Raw genomic sequence first — 20,593 nt, forward strand, 5'->3', positions numbered from 1 at the left:
TCAGTAAAATTATAGAATCATAGTTTTATCTCATCACCTATGGACACTAGCAAAAACGAAGGCTAGCTAAGAGGGGGTACACAGGGGGAGGTCCCTGCTGCCTTTTTTGCCAGGGTAACTTCATATAACACTTTTGTAATAGTTAAAGGTTCAGTATCCCATACTGTGCGACAAAGAAAAGGATTTTCCGAAAAGTCAAAAATCCTGTTTTTTTGTACTCATTGCAAACCTGTGCAGGTTGTTGTTGAACCTGAAGGCCAGGAGATCCACATTCAGTGTCTCCACTTGTGACACAGATCCTGGAAAACCTCCAGGTGTAAAGACCACTCTCTCAGGTCCAGGAGCTGATGACTGAATAGATTTGCCTGCCAGTTCACACCTCGAATGTACACAGCTGGTAAGACCTGGAATGAGAAGTTATGCCCAAGACAGGATAAATTATGCCTTCCTTGCAACAGCGGTGCTTCTAGTTCATCCCTGATGACTGATGTATGCCACCTCCATGGTGTCTGACTGAATTTAGATCTGATAATAGATCTTCAGGTATTTTTCTGTACTCCCATAGCCTTTAAATCAATAAGACTCGGGGAAACGTGCATGTATTGCAGAAATGTACTGTATAGGTTTATTTTGCCCTTACCATATGCTTAAAATACTTGTTCTGGGTCAGCGATTTAAGATGCTGAAGAATTTTGATCATCGCAACATTAATGAACTGTTTCCCAAAACAGTTGTATTCAAGGCATGCCATGAATGATATCACAAGTACATTTGCTCTCAAACTGTCAACTGTCAAATAGCTGGTGTCATAATGGAACACATGTCCAGTACCCTTCCACCCGTCAGCTTCCTTGGCTGTAAAGGAGAGGAGGAATCCCATGTTAACTGTCTTTTGTATCCATGTGTTTGGTGAGCTGTTTTGCTGCACATTGCCTGGTTATGTGCAACTTTGCCTATGCCACGTAAATGAAATGCGCTGTTGTGCTTCTTTATTTTTGTCAACTGTTCTCAAAAAATTTAATAAAAATTTATTGAACAAAAAATAAATAAAAAAACCCATGATGAACATTTAGGAAACTATCATGGTATGTAAAAAAAACTAGCCCTACCTTCTATAGTTCATATGCTTCAGAAAATATATGGTTGAGGAGGAAGGGGTTGTTTTTTTGCAAACTTTGAAGGCTGCGACATAAAAGTGTAAAATTGCAAATTGGTCTGTCCAAAAAATGGTCACTTGGGTCAAAACTGCAGCATGTCATAGTACTAGAATAGGAAACAAAAAATCACACCTATGCAAAACTTTAAAAGAGTTTTAAAAAAAAAAATCTGCCTGGTTTTTAGTTTACAGCTTTTCAGAGGGAAAAAAAAAACAGCTTATGGGTCAAAAGACATCCACATGCTCAAATTCTTTCTCCCTGATAAACAAGAAGGGCATCAGGACTCTGTCTTGGTTTGCAATGATGAAAGAATTCAAAAACTTTATTGACCTATAACCTGATTAGAATATACCAGATGAGAACCAATATAGTACAGAAAGTTGTACAGAATTTTACATAGAAAACTTTACAGATCTGTACCATGTACATTTTTTCCAATAATAATTCTACATCCACCGCAAGAAGGAATACTCAACAAGAATCTGTTTCTTTGTTTTGTTACCATTGAAGCACAATTCACAGTAGTGATATAATCCCCCCCTCCATTCCCACCCCAAAAAATTAGGTTTCCCACAGGCCAAACCAAAGCCAGATTTGTTACTTTTAATATATTTAACATTAATTTCTGTACAGAGTAAAATCTACATCAAACGAGGGAGCATTGTCATTATAATAACAGCAGATGCAACCTAGACTTGGCTATGCTGATTCAAGTCCCAGGCCGCCCGAGAGGAAAATCGCTCATTTTATTCAAAGCCCTACTATTATTTTACAGAGAAGTCAATGCAGTATTGTCAGCCTCTGCTTGGAAAAGTCAGCAGCAGTAACATCAGGGCTAAAATAGAGTATTAAAGAAAACTAAAAAAATATTTATTCTTTTAAATCTCAAAAAAACCTAGTGCATTCCATAAATGATAAAAGAATGGGATCTGCAGCAAATCAGTGAGGAAATGAGGAAATCAAATATCGCAGGAAGATCGGCATATAGTGTTTTATCTTTTATATTACAGACCTGCACATCTGTACATGTTTTACTTCACAGATGTTTAAAAGTTCTTTGATTAACAGAGTGCAACATAAAATAGCAACATCCGATTTCTTGTACTCTTCTCTGTGGTATGGGCTTAATTCTTCCATCCTAAAGGATTAGTAAGGAGAGGTGAATTCGGCCATTCACCCCCTTTATAGATTAGAGCTTTCACAAGTTCTATATGGCGCAAATAGGTTTCATGTTTTCCCCTTATCTGCTGTACTTTATACAGCAGTTAGGGCTCTGGACAAAGACAATCCAGCTGTGTGCTAGAAATGATCCAGTAAGGGGACAGTGTCTACTACAAGACAGTCTGGAGTGTAATGAAGCATCATATTCAGCAGCTGTACCATTAAAATCACAATAGAAAATCGTTTCAGGTTCAGAGGTTCTCTTCATGGGTGGCTTTCTGTCTTTTGTCCCCTTGGAACGGTAAGTCGGTAAGCTCCATGTTTTGTCCTGACCTGTCTTGGTCCTGATCTGGGGGTAGGGAGATTTTAAAAACAAGCCCAATTCGGTGGAAAAACCTTCTGAGGATTGCACGCAGTTCTGGGATCAAGTCAAACTGAATGGTTTCACACAGCAGGGGGTAATAACAGGAGGCATGAGCTTTAAACTGCAAGTAAATAGAAAATTAAACCATTAGTATGAGCAGTTATATTTTTATATATATCAGTTTTCATCTTTTATACATTGTTTAAAGGTACAAGAGAGGCTCGATTTAACAAGTTTAGAGAACTGACAATTCTGAATGTGCATACAATCTCCGGTATACTCGTGCAGGCAATAAATATCAGACAATACTGAAGATGACTGTCTCTGGTCATACATGAGATTGACCATACAAATATGTAATAACAAAGTTGCTTCCATGTTCGACAATTCTATGACATAATGGCCCAGTTCAAGCCCATAAATAAACTATAATTGGCTCCTTTCTTTTTTGTTGACATAATTAAAAAATCTTTATAGTCTTCTTTTAGTAATTAAACCTTTCATGAATTTTTTTTTTCTTCCAATGTACTGCCTTGGTAAAAAATCCCCCATTAGAAGTTGGCAAGAAAAACAAATGACAAATTATGACAATCAACAGAATGAATGTCTTGGGATAAAAAGGATGAGTAGCAGAATAAAATGTATACTGTGTACCCATTGTAGCACTAGCCATTTTACAATTATCACAGGTCAAAACAGGAAACATTAACATTTTTGTTATACCTGTAAAATCATTTTCTTGGAGTACATCACAGAATAGTTAATCATCAGGACTACTGGGGTTATATTGCAGTTTTCAGGTAAATGGACACTGGTTAATCATGCATCACAGGACACAGAGGAGTGAATTTTCATGAATACTTAGGATGTTCCAAAGCACTGAACAGGAGGGTGGGCAACAAGGCCAACATGCCCAAATCAGAACAGGGGGGAACAACACGAAACCTTGATGTTCACAGAGGTATGAACATCTACCTGGTAGAACTTCATAAACGTGTGAAGAGAAGAGCAGTTGGCAACCTTACAAAATTGAACAGATGATGGATGTTAAATAGCCCTGGAAGCACTGAAATCCAGGTGGAATGAGCCTTGCCTGGGAAAGGAAGAACCTTGCCCCCAATTCCATATGCCTGAGAAATGACCTGACACATCCATCTACTAATAATGGTTTGAGAAGCAGCCTGGCCCTTATGAGGATATTCAGCCAGATCAAATGGGGAATCAGATCATTGAAATGAAGCTGTAGACTTCAGATAAACTCAAACAACTTGATCATTATCTGCAGAGTAAAGCACCTTTTTCCTTAGGATGCTTACGATTAGGATAAAAAGATGCAATGCCCTGACTTATCCTGGTGAACAACCAAGAAGGCAATTTCTTGTCCCACCTCAATGATTGATGTATGCCACAGCCATGGCATTGTACAAATTCACCCTGGTGAGGAGAACCAAAAGTTGTACTGACCACTGTAGAAAAGACACTTAAATTGCCCAAAGTTTCAGGATTTGATCAGCAATTTCCACTCTTTTGAAGACCACATTCCCTGAACCAAGAGGTTCTCATAAACACATTCCTAGCCCGATAGCCTGGCATCTGTCTTCAAGACCTTCCAATACACAGACAGAAGGATTTTCCTGTATCCAACATTTGCATGGATATCCAACATTCCAGAGCTGATCTGGTCTTGGGAGTCAGAAGTATTGGCAGATCCAAGGACGTTTGTCCCAAACCAATACAATATTGTGCTGCAAAGCCCTGGAATGAAACTGGACATGGGGGATTGCATCAAAGGCAGCTACCGTCTTCCCCAGCATCTTTATTAAGTCCTCATATGAGGGACTTCCCAATGACTTCAAGGACTATCTGGGCTTGAAGAGACAGGCGATATTTCTGTGCAAGAAGTACCATCGCCCATGCTGCAGTACTAGGCTTACGTAATTTAGACATTGTGCTGACTTCTGAAGGTATAGCACTCTTTCCAAGATTTGAGCCACTGCTGGACATTTGACATCAGTTCCTGAGTGGATTATTACCTGAGGAACAGGTCGTCCAGGTACCCTACAAGGGTCCTCAACAATCCCAGAATTAAATTGAACTGACTCTTTGGGGAGCCACTGCAATGTAAACTTTGTAGGGAGGTCCCTCCTTGCCCGAGTTATTTGGACCCCCTATTTTCCTTCCCCCCTACCCCTCTGCTTGCACAAGGATATGGCTTGCCGAGGGTTAAGGTCTGTAAATCCGAGAAAAATGCATCCACCAAGCTGAAAGGAGTTTTAGACTAATCCAGACACACCTATAAGGTAATTATCCCTAGTAATAGTGTCCCAGTGCTTGTTGTACCTAGCAATATGAAAGTGGCATTTGCTGCTGTGAAAGTCTTGGAGGCAGAATGGTACTATGCAGATTGAAGCCTGGTGTAGTGCAAAGGGTCCCCACATTGCGCAGGGTCAGGAGGCTGCAAAATGCACCTGTACTGTGCCCAGGACCAGTGACAATTGTGCCTGTGCATGATCGCCCCATTTTCACACCACCACTAGAATATGTCATCTCACTGAGAAATTTTCTACAAACATCCCATACACAGGGAAACCCTGTCTGGGGGACTGCACCAATAGTATTGAGAGGCATGTACTAGTCCAGTAGGCCCAGTCTTCACTGTTTATGGCATGCACCCTGCAGGGACACAGCTTGACTCCTCTACAGGGGAATCACTGCCCTAGACCCCTATACACCTTGCTAGTAAAGTTACTGGGTACACTGTACACACAAGATTGTTACCTGCAGTGTCCAGTGATGACCAGCAGACATAAAAAGGGCCATTCCAGCTCTTGCATGTAGGGCCCAGTTACTGTCCTTCTTGGCCTTAGTGATCAATCCAGATAAAGCCCATCTCTGTCCTACCAAGGGTGTGATGAACAGCTCAAAGTTATGGAATCAGAGACCCCAAAAGAGATCTTCAGAGAGACCCAGGGAGGCACATCCCTCACCTAAGAACATTAGTTAAAAACTGAGCTGGGAGTGGTTATGTCTGGGCAGGGATTCCTGCCCTGTTTTTGTTCAGTGTCCATTCACCTGAAGGTAACAGCATTACAAAAATAGTCATGATTATTAACTCCTCCGTGACATGTGATGTATGATTAGGAAAGCATATTTTTTCCTTTTCTATTTGTATATTATACTTGGAGAGATTTTATATATATATATATATATATATATATATATATATATATATATATATACACTGCTAAAAACCCTTTAGAAAGAAGACTTGCTGCACTTACAAAACACACGCATCTGGATTGGCCCACAAGTATCGCCCAGTCAATAACAATTTGTTCAATGATTCCTTAAAGACCTGCTTCACTTTCTGTTTTAACATACCACTGCTGACGTCCAGCAAATGTGGACTTTAGCTTAAAATGTTCAAGCCACCATTTGCCTGGCAGCCTAGTTGTATACTTTATGTGAACGACTATGCCAACATGCAATATAAAATAACTACAGGAAGGCAAAACCACCAAAAGAAATCCTTGGAGAGCTAAAATTGTGAAAATGGCTCTGGAGATGACATTTGACTCGAAATTGTAAGAACACATTGATAATACTTACTCGCTCATCGCTGATTTTCAGGACTTTAGTAAGAAACAGTAGTAGAAGGTTTGTCCAGGCCTCTCGGTGACTTTCTGATGTAAGTGTTAAAAAGTAACTCAAAGCTTCACTACAGACACTGAAAAATAAAACAGAAAAGCTATAATGTAATTATGTTTTGTAAAACGCTTCTACTACTCTAAAAGGGAGTAATGTAGAAATATGTGAAGGCGTTGCCCTTTTTTCATTCATTTGTAAGCTCTCAAAGAGAGGCCCCTAATATTGTTCCTTCATTATAGCAAAAAAAATTTTTTTAAATACATTTTAGCCAGGCACATTCAAAATTTTACATAGGAATGTTTAATAGTTACTGCCTCCAGGCAGTAGATGAAGCTCTAGGCTCCATTTTTACCATGTATTGGCTAAATTTAATGGCTTGCTGGAAAAAAAAAAAAAAAGAATTTTGACATACCTATAAATTCTGTATCTTGGCATAATAATACAATACAACTAAACAGCAGCAATAGGCCCACAGGAAAAAAACAAATAAAATAAAAAAACACAAGACGGGTGAACAGACCCAAACAAACTGTCAACAGTAGAAGCATCACAAGCGACAGCAGAAACTCAGTTACTTAGTAACCAATGGTTTGGGTGAAAGGTGACAAATAATGCAAGCAGTAGCTCTGATCCAAGGAGTATAGTTGGTAGGTGCTGTAGAACCCAACAATGGGAGAATGGTTTCAAGCAGGGAACTAGGCACTCAATTCCAAAGAGCAGAAGCCCTGTAAAAAGGAGGCAAAATGACCACACAGGTGGCTGGAAGTAGATGGAGGAAGCCAGGGGCACCTTCCAATAAGGAATTATGTGAAAAAGGGGCATGTCCTAAGGGAGACATGGCACATATGGAGAGGATGTACAAGGTTGACCAGGACATACAGGGTCCTAACTGAAATGCTGTAACCAGGGCCCAACTGAAGGATGTACAGAATGGAGGATAAGTAGGAACTCAGGATGAGGACCTGTAGGTGGAGCCATCTTACTAGAGACTACAGAGGACAGTAGTCAACCTGCCGGAATGAAGTTGTAAGGGAGGCATTCAAAGCAAAGGATGCAATGCGCTAATGTGTAGAATATTAGGAAAGTAGGGACATCAGAAATTCACCTGGCACGGCTGCTACGCAGCCATAAACTAGGGAAGAAGGTTAGAAAGACAGGTAAGTGCTAAAGCTCCTACAGACTGCAGTTAGAGAAGAAAGAGGACCGCCTAAGAAAGCTCAACCTTCCAAAATACCAACCTGGCAATAAAATTGCCCAGCACCATGGTCAAGGGAAGGATAAGTGCCCTAGCATCCATAAATAGGCGAGTTGGTGGTCTGGAGTCATAGAAGGGGTAGGGAAGGAAGTCTGGTCTCAGGGCAAGGCCCGAGGGCCAAAGCCAGGAAGTACATGCCACGACAAAATGGAGTGAGTAGCAGGGGCTCTAGGTTGTGGAACTAACCTCCTCAGTAGAGGGGATTGGGAACCTGGGACCAATAAACTCCCCCTAGGCTGTCTCAAAAGGAAAACCCACATAATGAGGAAAAAACTCATAAGAGGCAACTATATAGCACCAAGAAAGCCACACATTTTTTTTGTATCATGGATCAGGCATAGACAAGAATGTTGTGCCTAAGGAAGGTGTCAAAAAAGACCTTGACACCTGTCCAGTAAACATTTCTGAAAGGGTTTAGGCACAGCCTTAAGACGTACGGGGAGCTGCAGATTGTCAGGTACTTGGTGTAAGAAATCTGTATCTAGTCTGTAAAGTAGAGGATATCAATTTCAAAGAATTGTGATCTTGGGTAATGAGATCTGAACACCTCCCTGAAGTAGCTGCCTCAGTATATCCAGAAAAAGCAAACCATTATTAACTTGCGAAGAACATGGACTTCCCTCAGTCTGCGGCAGACTCACCATTGTCTGTCTTGCGTTTTCCTGCTCCCAAAGCCTGTAATCCTCTGTAGCCAAGTGAGAGGGTTTTCCTTTGCAAGGCACCCATGGAATAAACGTGCATTAAAGGGGGTTCAGGGTGTCCGGTATGAGGGAGTCGGGGCAACCCAAAGGCTAACAGAGTTCCAATAGTTTTGTGTCTGCCAAATCCAGCAACAAGTAGAGTGCCAAAAGGTCACATTGTGTTGTTGGTAGAGAAAAATGGTGGCCGGAAGTGCACCGCTATGAGTCTTATAAGTACTACTTCAGCTGTAGAGAAACTTCTGGACGGGAGGTGGAAAAAGACCACCAAATTAGAATAGGCAAACACTAGTCCTCCTAAACCTGTGCCCTATGAACTGCAAAGTATTTAGGGAATTTCTTATGTACTACAGAGGCATTAAGACATGTAAGTCAGGAACAGGTATATATAAGGGTACAGGAAACCCAACCCTATCTTACCTTGTCCATAGTGACACTTCAAATAAAGTTTAAAAAAAATAAAAATAAAGAAAAAACCAAGCAAGCGGTGCACACCGTACTGCTCCCTACTAGACATGGACATTAGTCTGAACTATAAAATGCTGCATTTTACCATGCAGACTAGAGTGAACCAAGCAATACAGTTTACCTTAGATTTATTCTAGCTATTCTATCTTGTTCTGCTGGCACAAATCACAACTTAACAGCATCAGGATCTTAGCAACGAACCTGCTCCTAAAGCATCGCTCCCTTATTGGCTGAACCAGGGATGTGACACTCCACTGCTGCTCCCCTACTGAAGAGCGAGACTAAAGTATATTGTACAGTGAGGAAGGAGCAGAAAAGTGCTCTTTTTAGCAATCTTGTTGATGCCGAGTTGCTACCTTACAGAATGGTACTATGAATTGAATTACCTAAGAATGAAGAGGTACGCCAATGATGAAATAACGTGTTTCTTAAACAAAATGCAAAATGCTTATTTTTTACTTTGGAGGGTTGTAACTCCCGTCAGTTTTTTCTTTTGTTGCCAACCATATCCCACTGGGGAGATTTTCCTTCACTTCCTGTCAAACAGCCACAACAGGAATCCCCTCTATTTCTGTTCTATTGACAACATAAAAATGTGGGATTTTCTTTCACTTTTACTCAAAGTTAGAATAGTAGAGAGCACAAAAGAGAGGGCAAATCTCCTTAAAAGGGGCACAGACAGCAATAAAATAATGACAGGTGTGCTAATCCTTTTCCACTCTAAATCGAAAACAGCTCTGCTTTAAAAGAGAAGTTCACCTTATCTTACACCCATATTCAGGGTGTAACATGTTACAAATACACCAGCCCCCGCACCCCACGAGTCCGTTAAGACAGCATAGGAATCTTCTCCCCCCCCCGTTCACTGTCACAATCTAAACAAAACACTCTTGTGTTTGGCTCTGCCTGTCCAGCTGCGTCCTGTGAGTGGGAAAACTACAAGTCCCAACAGCCTTTGTGGCTGACGGTTTGTAGTACCAGGGCGCTGCTGATTGCCCTAGTTCATTAAGCTTCATGTCAGAGCGTAACTGCCTGGCCATAATGGAGGTGAAGGCAGACAGCTACACAGTCTGCGGGAGTGTGGCATTACACCCCAGGTCTGCCGATTGTTGGTGCAATGCTTTAAAGGGTAATAACAAGAAAAAAATAAATGCATATTTTTTTACCTGCAAAAAAATGTGCATTATTTTTTTTTTGGAAAATTTATCAAATCTTTAACCACTTCACCCCCGGACGGTTTTACCCACTTCCTAACCAGGCCACTTTTGGTGATACGGCACCGCGTTACTTTAACTGACAATTGCGTGGTCATGCAACGCTGTACACAAATAAAACTGAGGCGCTTTTTTTCCCCACAAATAGAGCTTTCTTTTGGTGGTATTTGATCACTTTTTTTTTTCTCTACTTTAATCTGGTGATCCAGCCAGTAAGTCTGTTCTTTTTCAACAGGAAAGTTCTCTTGCAGTTACAGGGATGAAAAAAAACATTTAACACTGGAAGGAGTGCTTAAAATGATCAGCTTTTATATATGTAAAACCTTTATCCCAAAAGGCAAAAACTGTTTACTGTAACTGCATATAATATATTAGCTGGAGTTCAGCTTTAATTTGTTACTGTATTTAAATCTGTTAGTACTTATAACACTCCCCTCTTCCCAGACTGACAATGCCGATGTCCTAATCTGCCCCCTGGTAGGTGGTGTGTTAGTAGCCAGATCACCAGGGTAAATCTTTGAAAAAAAAAAAGCCTAAAAAAAATAAAAAAAAATAAATAAAAGGCACCACATCTAATGATTGCTCCAATATATTACACTTTCAGTTTTGAATTTAATACTGCTTTAACCACTTCAGCCTCGGAAGATTTTACCCCCTTTTTGACCAGAGCACTTTTTACAATTTGGCACTGCGTCGTTTTAACTGGTAATTGCGCGGTCATGCGATGCTGTACCCAAACTAAATTTGTGTTTTTTTTTTTCCAACAAATAGATCTTTCTTTTGGTGGTATTTGATCACCTCTGCGGTTTTTATTTTTTGCGCTATAAACAAAAAAACTGCGACAATTTTGAAAAAAAAAAATATATATATTTTTTACTTTTTGCTATAGTAAATATTCCCAATGTTTTAAAAAAAACAAATGTCTTCATCAGTTTAGGCCAATATATATTCTTCTACATATTTTTAACTTAATTTAATTAAAACTACGCAATAAGGGTATATTGATTGGTTTGTGCAAAATTTATAGTGTCTGCAAACTATGAGAAAGATTTATAGTATTTTCTGGAATTTTTTTTTAACTAGTAATGGGGGTGATCTACGCTTTTTATTGGGATTGCGACATTAACATGGACATATCCCACACTTGACACATTTTTGGGACCATTGGCATTTATACAGCAATCAGTGCTATAAAAATGCACTGATTACTGTGTAAATGTAACTGGTAGGGAAGGGGTTAACAATAGGGAGTGATCAAAGGGTTAAATGTGTGTTCTAACTGTATGAGGATAGGACCGAGTAGGAGAGGAGACATTTCACTGTTCCTACTTGCTAGGAACAAACGACATGTCTCCACTCCTCTGACAGCACAGGGATTTGTGTGTGGGCACACACAAATCCCTGTGCTGGCGATCACACTCACCGGCTTCTGGCTGCACGTACCCTCTGGTGGCTCTTAAAGGGCTGACGTACCCATACGTGATTTTGCACACCCGTGGCACTACGCTGATGTATATTGGCGTGAGCTGGTCAGCAAGTGGTTAAAATGGAAGTCCATGCTAAAACTAAAATCTCTGGATCTATAGCCACCAACATTCTAACACTAACCTATCTAGCCCTGTAAAGAAAAAAAATTATGTATATTGATTTTTTTCTTTACAGGGCTAGAAAGGTTAGTGTTAGAATGTTGGTGGCTATAGATGCAGGGATTTTAGTTTTAGCATGGAGTTTCACTTGAAGATTCCAGGAAGGTGCACATAAATCTGACTATTTCATTCATGGATTTTCTTCTCTTCCCTCCAACCCCTATTAGAACTCGTCAGCCTATCGGAAATAAGATATCGACAATGCAACAGCCTGAGGGATACCTGCTGAATCCTGTGGGAATAATTGATCCAAAGGCTTTAATGCTTTGATTCACAGACACACAAGTATGCAGATATGTTTTGACTTAACTCGCTGAACATTTCTTCTGGGTCTGTAACTCAAAATGCATTTAAGATCGTGAAATCCAGGCAGATAGCATTTTCAGAACAAGCAGTAGTGGCAAATGACATACATTGTTTATATGTCCTTCATAGCAGATGTATTGGATTGGTTGTTTGACTTGTATGTTTTACTCACTTAAGTAACCGATGCTGGACCTCGTCCCAGGCACTCTTCCGACTCTCATCCATGTACATGCGGAACAGAATCCGCAACCCACAAGCCAGGCTACTTGTCTCCTGCTTCAAGAGGTTTGGCTTGGATTTGCCTTTAAAACCTTAACAAAAATAGAATATGATCAACTAGTTTGTTCTGCAATGCATTTAACAAGAAGTGGTGGTTGACCACTGAAAGTGCATTTTTAAATATCCATTCTAAAAGACCCATGTAGATGGACTTTGTTTATAAACAATGGGGGGGGGGGGGAGTTGTACAGGTAAAATGCTTGCACTGCTGGTCAAAACTTAGAAACTGGAGCAGATGATAATCCTAAATAACTTTAGGATCAAGCAGATAACTGTTCTGTAACAGGCACAGCACACAGGACAGAGAATGGAAATCTGGAGCTGCATGGGCTGATCGAACAGCTGCCCCCTGCCCGGCTCAGAGAGGAGGGAGGTGGTGGGTGTTAATCTTGTGCAGTCTCTGCTCGTGCTGTGTAATCACTACATGGGCAAAGAGGGGGATGTGAGCTGTCTGTTGTCTATTCACATACTATATGACAAGGTCACACCTGGTGGGAATCTGTGGCAGTTTTTATATGGAAAACTGCCACATTCTCTCTGTAAGGCCCATTTCATACTACCGCGACTTTAAAGTCGCGCAATTTTACTGCCATTTCACTGGCCCCGAATCTGACATGATTTCAAGGAATGCCCGTGTAACTCGCATCAATGTCCAAAGACCAAAGTAATACACAGACTATTTTGAAGTCGGTGCGACATCACATCGCACAGATATGAATGGTACTTATTGGAAATAATAGGGAACGACTTGTCATGCCACTTTGCAGTCCCAAGTCGCAGGACAAGTCGTAGGACAAGTCGTACAAGTGTGATAGGGGCCTTAATCAGGTACAGACCTGTGCTAGTTTCTATTTCACTCTGAAACAGAAACACGCAGGTGGCACAGACATACCTGGAACAAGTTTATCTGCTTAATTTTTAGTTCTTTTTTTTGCACCGAATACATTTGTCAGTTATACAACAGAGAAACAAGACAAATCTAGCTGCTTGGTTATTGTGGCACATACCCCTTCTGACAGCTCTGTGCACCGTTATAATTCATCAAATTCCCACGCCAATTTTATTTAATTTTTTTAAAAACCCTGCAAAGTAAAGGCATAATTGTGCTAGTATTCATCACATACTAGCACATTATGAAATACTTACCTTACAACAAACAAAGCCCTGCACCGCTGCACTCTGACATTCAGTTTCATCTTCACCTGGTCTTCCCTCCGTGTTTGCGTTCTCTGGCTGTCTGATCGGCCACGTCATGACGCCACTCCAGCGCATGAGCACAGGAGTCACAGACTGCGGCACAGAGCTCTGAAGGAAAGGCACGGGTATACTCTCCCTTCAGAGCGCATGTGCCGGTGACATCACCGACTGCATGAAGAGTAAATATCTCCTAAAGCGTGAGGGTTAAGGAGATATTCATAGGACCTACAGGTAATCCTTTTAATGGGCTTACCTGTAGGTACGAGCCTACAGAATGAGTTTACATCCACGTTAAACACACCTGGAGCTGTGTTTGACCTGTTTTGCTTTGTCTGCATCAGTGGCGTACTAAGTGCGGGGCGGGGGGTGCGGGCCGCCCCGGGTGCCACACCCTGGGGGGTGCCAGGCCAGCGCCCTCCCCCTCCGACTGAAGAGGAGAGAGCGCCGCGGGTTAGACTGACCACACAGAGAGAGCTGCGGGCGGCATTGCAGGGAGAGGTGCGAGCAGCACCCGAGTGGAGTGACATCTGCCGGCAGTGATCCAGGACCTGGCGCAATAATCCCCTTCTCTCTGTGGTTGCGTCGCGCCGTTCTGATCAGTCTCGGGCAGCGGCTGTCACTCACAGCCGAGCAGAGTGAAACCGCCTCCCCCTCCTCCTCCATGCACAGCACTGTGTAGACATACAGGAGGAGGGGGAGGCAGCTTCACTCTGCTCGGCTGTGAGTGACAGCCGCTGTCAGAGACTGATCAGAACGGCGCGACGCAACCACAGAGAAGGGGATTGTTGCACCGGGTCCCGGATCACTGCCGACAGGTGTCACTGGCTCTGTGTCCTCCCGGTACAGGTCAGTGGTCATACAGAGAGAGACCGGGGGGGGGGGGTTGTGTGTGAAGAGATTCTCTGCAGCTCTTATTATGTAACCTCAACATCCCAAACTGCAAGATGCAGCTGAGGAGGACTACAAGTCCCAACATACCGGGCTGTGTGGGCTTACAGTTCTCCTCTGCTGAGCATAGCAGCTTTGTATGCTTGGACTTGTAGTCCTCCATAGTGCAGCCTTGCATGCTGGGACTTGTAGGCCTCCTCTGTAGTACAGTGCAGCCTTGCATGCTGGGACTTGTAGTCCTCTACAAGTCCCAGCAAGCAAGGCTGCACTGCATTACAGAGGACTACAAGTCCCAGCATGCAAGGCTGCACTGTACTACAGAGGAGGCCTACAAGTCCCAGCATGCAGAGCTGCACTGCATTACAGTCCTCTTCTGTAGTGCAGTGCAGCTCTGCATGCTGGGACTTGTAGTCCTCTTCTGTAGTGCAGTGCAGCCTTACATGCTGGGAGGTGTGGTCCTCCTCAGTAGTACAGTGCATGCTGGGACTTGTAGTCTTCCTCTGTAATGCAGTGCAGCCTTGCATACTGGGACTTGTAGTCCCCTTCTATAGTGCAGTGCAGCCTTGCATGCTGGGACCTGTGGCCCTCTATAGTGCAGAGTAGCCTTGCATGCTGGGACCTGTGGTCCTCCTCTGTAATCCAGTGGAGGCCTTGCATGCTGGGACATGTAGTCATCTATAGTGCAGTGCAGCCTTGCATGCTGGGACCTGTGGTCCTCTATAGTGCAGAGTAGCCTTGCATGGTGGGACTTGTGGTCCTCCTTGGTAATGCAGTGCAGCCTTGCATGCTGGGACTTGTAGTCCTCTATAGTGCAGTGCTGCCTTGCATGCTGGGATTTGTGGCCCTCCTCTGTAGTACAGTGCATGCTGGGACTTGTAGCCCTCCTCTGTAATGCATTGCAGCCTTGCATGCTGGGATATGTAGTACTCTTATTTGGTGGGGTCTACACTGAAGATGGGGGGTCTGTAGGGTAGGGAGGGGGGTCTGTACTGTAGGGGGTCTGTGTAACATGCAGGGGGTCCAGAGCTGTGAGGGGCTGTGTAATGTAAAGGGATGCAGAGGTGCAGGGTGCTGTGTAATGTAAAGGGGTCCAGAGGTGCAGTTGTGGAGAGGGGGGGGGGGTACAAAGTAGTGACAAAAAGATATTGAAGGATGCAGAGGTATGCAGGGGGCAAAGTGAGGTGTTTTTACATTTTAAGGTGGGTTGGGGTGGGGGGGGGGGGGGTGCCAGGCATAGGATCCACCCTGGGTGCCAAATGCTCTAGGTACGCCCCTGGTCTGCATCAAGAACAGATGTCAATGATACCAAACCCAAAGCAGGAAAAATGCTCACACTACACATCATCATCATATACACAATCTACTTTTTCCCAGAGACTCATACAACTCTAAAACAGAAATCCAATAAGATTCATACTTGTAAAATGCATGCATGTACATTTATTCTGATTTACACTTTTTGTCATGTCCACGACTAAGGAAGCTACAGAAAAGCAAATGACATAAAAACCCTAAGGCCGCGTACACACGCGGGGACTGTTCGCTCAACTTTGTCCGCTGAACAGTGTTTCAGCGGACAGTCCGCTCGTGTGTGGGCTTCAGCGGACAGTTTCAGCGGACAGTTTGACGAACAAAGTTTTTCGGAAATCCCGAAAAACTGTCCGCTGAAACTTGGTTTGAGCGGACAGTCCCCGCGTGTGTAGGCTTGTTCGTCAAACTAAGTTCCGCGCATGCTCAGAAAGAATTTATACGCCGAAGGTTGCATTGCAGTGTATAGGACGTCGTTTTCTAGTCCCGTCGTACGTGCCGTTCACGTCATCGCGCAGGGTTTTAGCGGACTGTTCGTTCGTCGTGTGTGGCCAAGTCCGTCCATGCTAATTTTGAGCGGACTGTCTGCTGAAACTGTTTGATGAAGAAAGTTGAGCGAACAGTCCCCGCGTGTGTACGCGGCCTTAGTGTAAAAACTCCTGCAAACTCATGTAAAACTTGTGTTGAATACATACGGTGTGAATGAGCCAAATCAGTTTTACATACTACAATCCATCCCAGGTTCTGGTACTGCTTCTAAAAACACAGCATTGCATAACTTAGAAGGCTATATTTGCTTATTTTTGTTTGTTTTCTGTTAAATAAACTGAACGCATTTTTACACGTATTTAATATGTTCATAAATTCCTGTTGATCCTGCCAGAAATCCAGTGAGCTGATAGCACCGTCTCGAACAGTGAAATCCCCAATAATGTTATCAGCCTGCCCATGTGGACTACAGAACACTCCCTATGGTATAAAGATAAGGAGAGGAAGAGATGTTCTGTAGTCCAAAGTCAGGAAAGCACCCTAGGGGACATTGTTGTTCCTCAACAGATACAGTTCTGTAAGTGTGTGTTATCACTTCGGGGTAGAAAGTGTGTTACTGACAGGATAATCAGATGGAAGGAAAGAAAGAAAAAAAAGAAAAAAAAAAAAGAAAGAAAAAAGCAGCCATTACACTTAAAGAAGAGCTAAAACTTGCCTTTACTTCAATGCTCCATATCCCTTGCCAGCATCTTCTGCTGGGTGGCAGTCTTCAGCCATCTTCATTGGCCAGCGCGGAATGATGTCACTGCTGTGCATGTGCAGGAGTCCATCATTCTGGCAAATAGGGACCGCATCGGCAATGTAAACTGAGCTGTGCATGCGCAGCTCAGTTTACATGCTGGAGAAGACTGAGCAGGCAGGTAGGTATATTTTATTGCAGAAGAACCTGCCTGCTCGCAGTTTGTGACAGTGGAACTTTAGCTCCGCTTTAAGGAATGGTAAGCTACAATATATTCCATTTTTGTTCTTAGATTCAGATACTTTAAAGTGGAGCTCCACCCAAAAGGGCAAGTTTTGCTTGTTTGCACCCTCCCCCCCTCCACTGCCAGATTTGGCTCTTTTGTTGGTGGGGGGTACCTGACTATGGCAGTGGCATCTGAGCCAGAAGTTCAGACCTCCTTCTTCCCCCACAGTCTTCAGACACATCACAGGTCCCAGAAGACTACGGGCCATTCACAAAGCACAGCACGACTTGCAAATGCGCTGTAGGAAACAGGCTTTGAAGCCGCAATGCTTCACTTCCTGTTTCCCTTACTAGAGAGATGCTGGTGCCTGCACTTGTAGCCAATTGAAGAATTGGCTTTGGGTACCGACATCGCAGGCTCCCTTGACAAGTAAGTGTCCTTATATTAAAAGTCAGCAGCTACAGTATTTGTAGCTGCTGACTTTTCCTTTTTTGGGGGGAGCCTGGAGCTTCTCTTTTAATGAGCTTTGCCAGCAATCTCACAGGCTCAGCATCAGGGCTGTTTGGAAAACAGATAGCGGCAACTTACTGGGATTCTGCTAGGGGGACAGCAATATGCACATGAGTAAATGAATAAATAAGCACCAAACAGGGAAGCCTGTGCCCCTAGAGACTATTGAAAAGCAAAATATTCCATGTTTTACTGCAGTACCTTTATTATGAATGTCTACTTATATATTTACCAATTATAAAACAATAGATATCACACAGTGCCCATGTGCGTACTACATAGACAACAGTGCAGCGGTATGTCTGCAAATTAACCATATGAACTTTGTATCCAAGCTCTCCACACGATGGACATCAGAGGCACCAACCTGCTTTCCATAGCGCCGTTCTCTGCTCATTATTGGAGTTAAAAGCTTTTGCAAATCTGTGGGATTCCAGCAAACAATCAAGGAGTTTGAAGAGCTGCTGAGATGTGAGGAAGCGATACATGCCTTGATCTTGAGTGTCAACATGGACATCAAAATGAACAGCGTCCCTCTGTAAAGACAGAAGCACATAGCTTTATATCAGCAGCTGTCAGTCTGCCAACACAAGAACAAAGGAGGCGCGTTCAGACACTGAGGGATCGCTGCAGGAGGTGGAAGCTAAATAAACTCCGTTAGTTCATATACACACAGCTACACTTTAGAATTTACAGATCATTCACAAGGAAATTAAATGTGTATATTACCATCCTTTCCATTTTATTTGCTATGACTTCACAACTGCTGTTCTATATTGTGATCACTACTTTTTATACACAGATGTGTTTATTCTCCCAGTAGGGACAATGTCAGCCAATGTTAGCACAAATGCTGAAAAACCAATGAGAAGATCAATTACTTATAAGAAGTATCCAGTCATTTTAAACCACCGGACAAGCACGACTAATCTTATTTGCAACAGACAATTCAGGCAGTTTTTGTTCTGTCCATTTGCTAACTTGCTCAGCACCTTCACTAGAGTTCTAGCCCAATCTTGAAGAGGTCTTTGAACAAACTGGGAGGGCAACAATGCTACAGAAGATGTGACCCACCTGAGCTGCTGCTAGGTTTTCGGCATCCTCCTTCCTACTGGTTGCCGGAAAGAACACAATGTTGTCAATGGTCTGAATGAGCTCCAGTTGGACCACACACTTAATTAAAAGTGCCGAGAACAGCTTCTGCTCTGGAAGTTCTTAAACATAAAGCAAGCAAAATGATTACTTACAAAGATGACATTACAGTCTCTACAAAGACGACATTACAGTCTCTTCAGACTCAAAGCACATATTTATCAATCTAAAGAAAGACTCATGAACAAAAACATTTCACCCATTTCTGGAAACGATGGAAGTACAGTACATAACAGTACAAATCAAGGATGTTAAAGTGGTTGTAAAGTCAGAAGAGGATTTTTTCCAGCCGCTCTGTTATACAAAGGTATACTACACAGTGTAAATGTTTATGATTATCCCGATAAATACCTAATTTCAAATCACCTCTATGCAGTTACGTGACCTCCTACAGCTCTCCTTCCCCAATCTACTGGCTACAGTGGGAGGAGTTAAAATCCCCCTCAGATGTCAGCTGGGAGGTCATGTGACTGCTGTGCTGTCTACTCAACCCCTTCTGCTGTAGCCCTTAGATTGGGGAGGAGAGCGATGGGAGAGCACATGACTGCACAGTGGCGATCTGAAAGAAAGTATTTAGTGGCATAATTTTAAACATTTACACTGTGTAGTATAAATTGGTATAAACAGAGGGGCTGGCAGTAATCCTACTCTGACTTTATGGCCAGCTACTAATAGCGGCAGGAGGGGAGGGGCGGGGAGGTGATTGCTCACACACAGGAGCTGACAGGCAGGGAGGGAGGGGGAGAGGAGAGAGACTGCAGGATTATGGAGGCACCTAAACTGACCACAGTATCATGGATCAGCAGCCATGATTACCATGGTCAGTTTACATAGGGGGACACCGGATCAACCAGGTTTTTAACAATATAGAAAGGGACAGATTAGACAGCACAAGCACTATGCTGTTTCACCTGTTTTAAAGGAACAAAATTATTATTTTTTCTTTAGGGTTACAACCTGTTTGATACAGCCTGCGTACACTTGTGGGTAATGAAATGGAATTACCAGTGAAGCAGGGGAAAGCAGCCATTCCTCAATTTATTTTCTGTATACTAGTTCTGGGGCACCTACTGCCCTGAAATTAATATATTGTCTGTGAGCTGGAGGAATAGTTATTTCTATTTGCAGTTTCTCATAGGAGTTCTGCATTAGGTAGTTGAATATTTATTTATTACACAGAATAGCAAGTGACAGATCCATTTTTATTCCTCCTTTTATATACTCAGGGATTGTCAGAATCTTTCAGTTTCATTACAGTTGGGGTCACACAAGAGCAGCACATCTGTGCACACAAAACTTTCCCCAATTACCTGCACAAATGTGGGGGTTTCCATGCATGTGCAAAGATGGCTGTTAGGGGATTCTCCAAACTTTGTGATCTTTGCACATGTGACGCAGATGTGTCGAAGGACTCTGCCAGGGCCAGAAGGCTTGGCAGAGCCCTTCAGCACATGCACTAGTGGCGCTGCTGGAGAGGGTGAAGGGCTAGTACCTCCGCTTTAAAAGGACAACGCAGGAACAACTAAATTGCTTGAATTGAGTGATTTTTTTTCCAGGATAGAAATTGCTCCATCTATGGCCAGTTTTAGCCTTTGGTCATCTAGTTGTTAAAACTCGGATTAAAAAACAAACGCTAAGCTACGCAAACCAACACTAGTAAAATTATCCAGACACAATCCAACAAGGCAGTAAATTAAAAATATACTCACTTGTTCCAGACTTCGAGTAGAACTCCTCATGGGTGACGGATGTCATTCCCGACTGGGTGATTCTCCTGCCGTCTGCTGTCCGAGGCTGGATAGAGTCATGAATATCCACTGATTTCTGAGATACAGAATCCTGAAACAGGCACATGAACACTATTAAGATGACGGGTGATAAAGAACAA

General features: G+C 42.8%; 1 protein-coding gene across 1 annotated transcript in view; it reads right to left on the bottom strand.

Annotated features, from left to right (window-relative positions):
- Positions 1-1,447: 1,447 nt before the first annotated feature.
- Positions 1,448-20,593, bottom strand: part of ARFGEF1 (ARF guanine nucleotide exchange factor 1) — a 273,924-nt gene continuing 254,778 nt past the window's right edge. Inside the window, exons 34-39 of the mRNA XM_077492840.1 lie at positions 20,415-20,544; positions 18,628-18,767; positions 17,921-18,089; positions 12,090-12,228; positions 6,292-6,409; positions 1,448-2,803 (exon numbers count right to left, since the gene is read on the bottom strand). Coding sequence (XP_077348966.1) covers positions 2,570-2,803; positions 6,292-6,409; positions 12,090-12,228; positions 17,921-18,089; positions 18,628-18,767; positions 20,415-20,544 — 930 coding nt within the window. The 3' untranslated portion in view covers positions 1,448-2,569. The remainder of the gene's footprint in view (positions 2,804-6,291; positions 6,410-12,089; positions 12,229-17,920; positions 18,090-18,627; positions 18,768-20,414; positions 20,545-20,593) is intronic.

Source organism: Lithobates pipiens, unplaced genomic scaffold (genome assembly GCF_037356315.1).
Source record: "Lithobates pipiens isolate NorthernLeopardFrog02 unplaced genomic scaffold, aLitPip1_a1.2 Scaffold_19, whole genome shotgun sequence".
In the NCBI taxonomy this organism is placed as follows: Eukaryota; Metazoa; Chordata; class Amphibia; order Anura; family Ranidae; genus Lithobates; species Lithobates pipiens.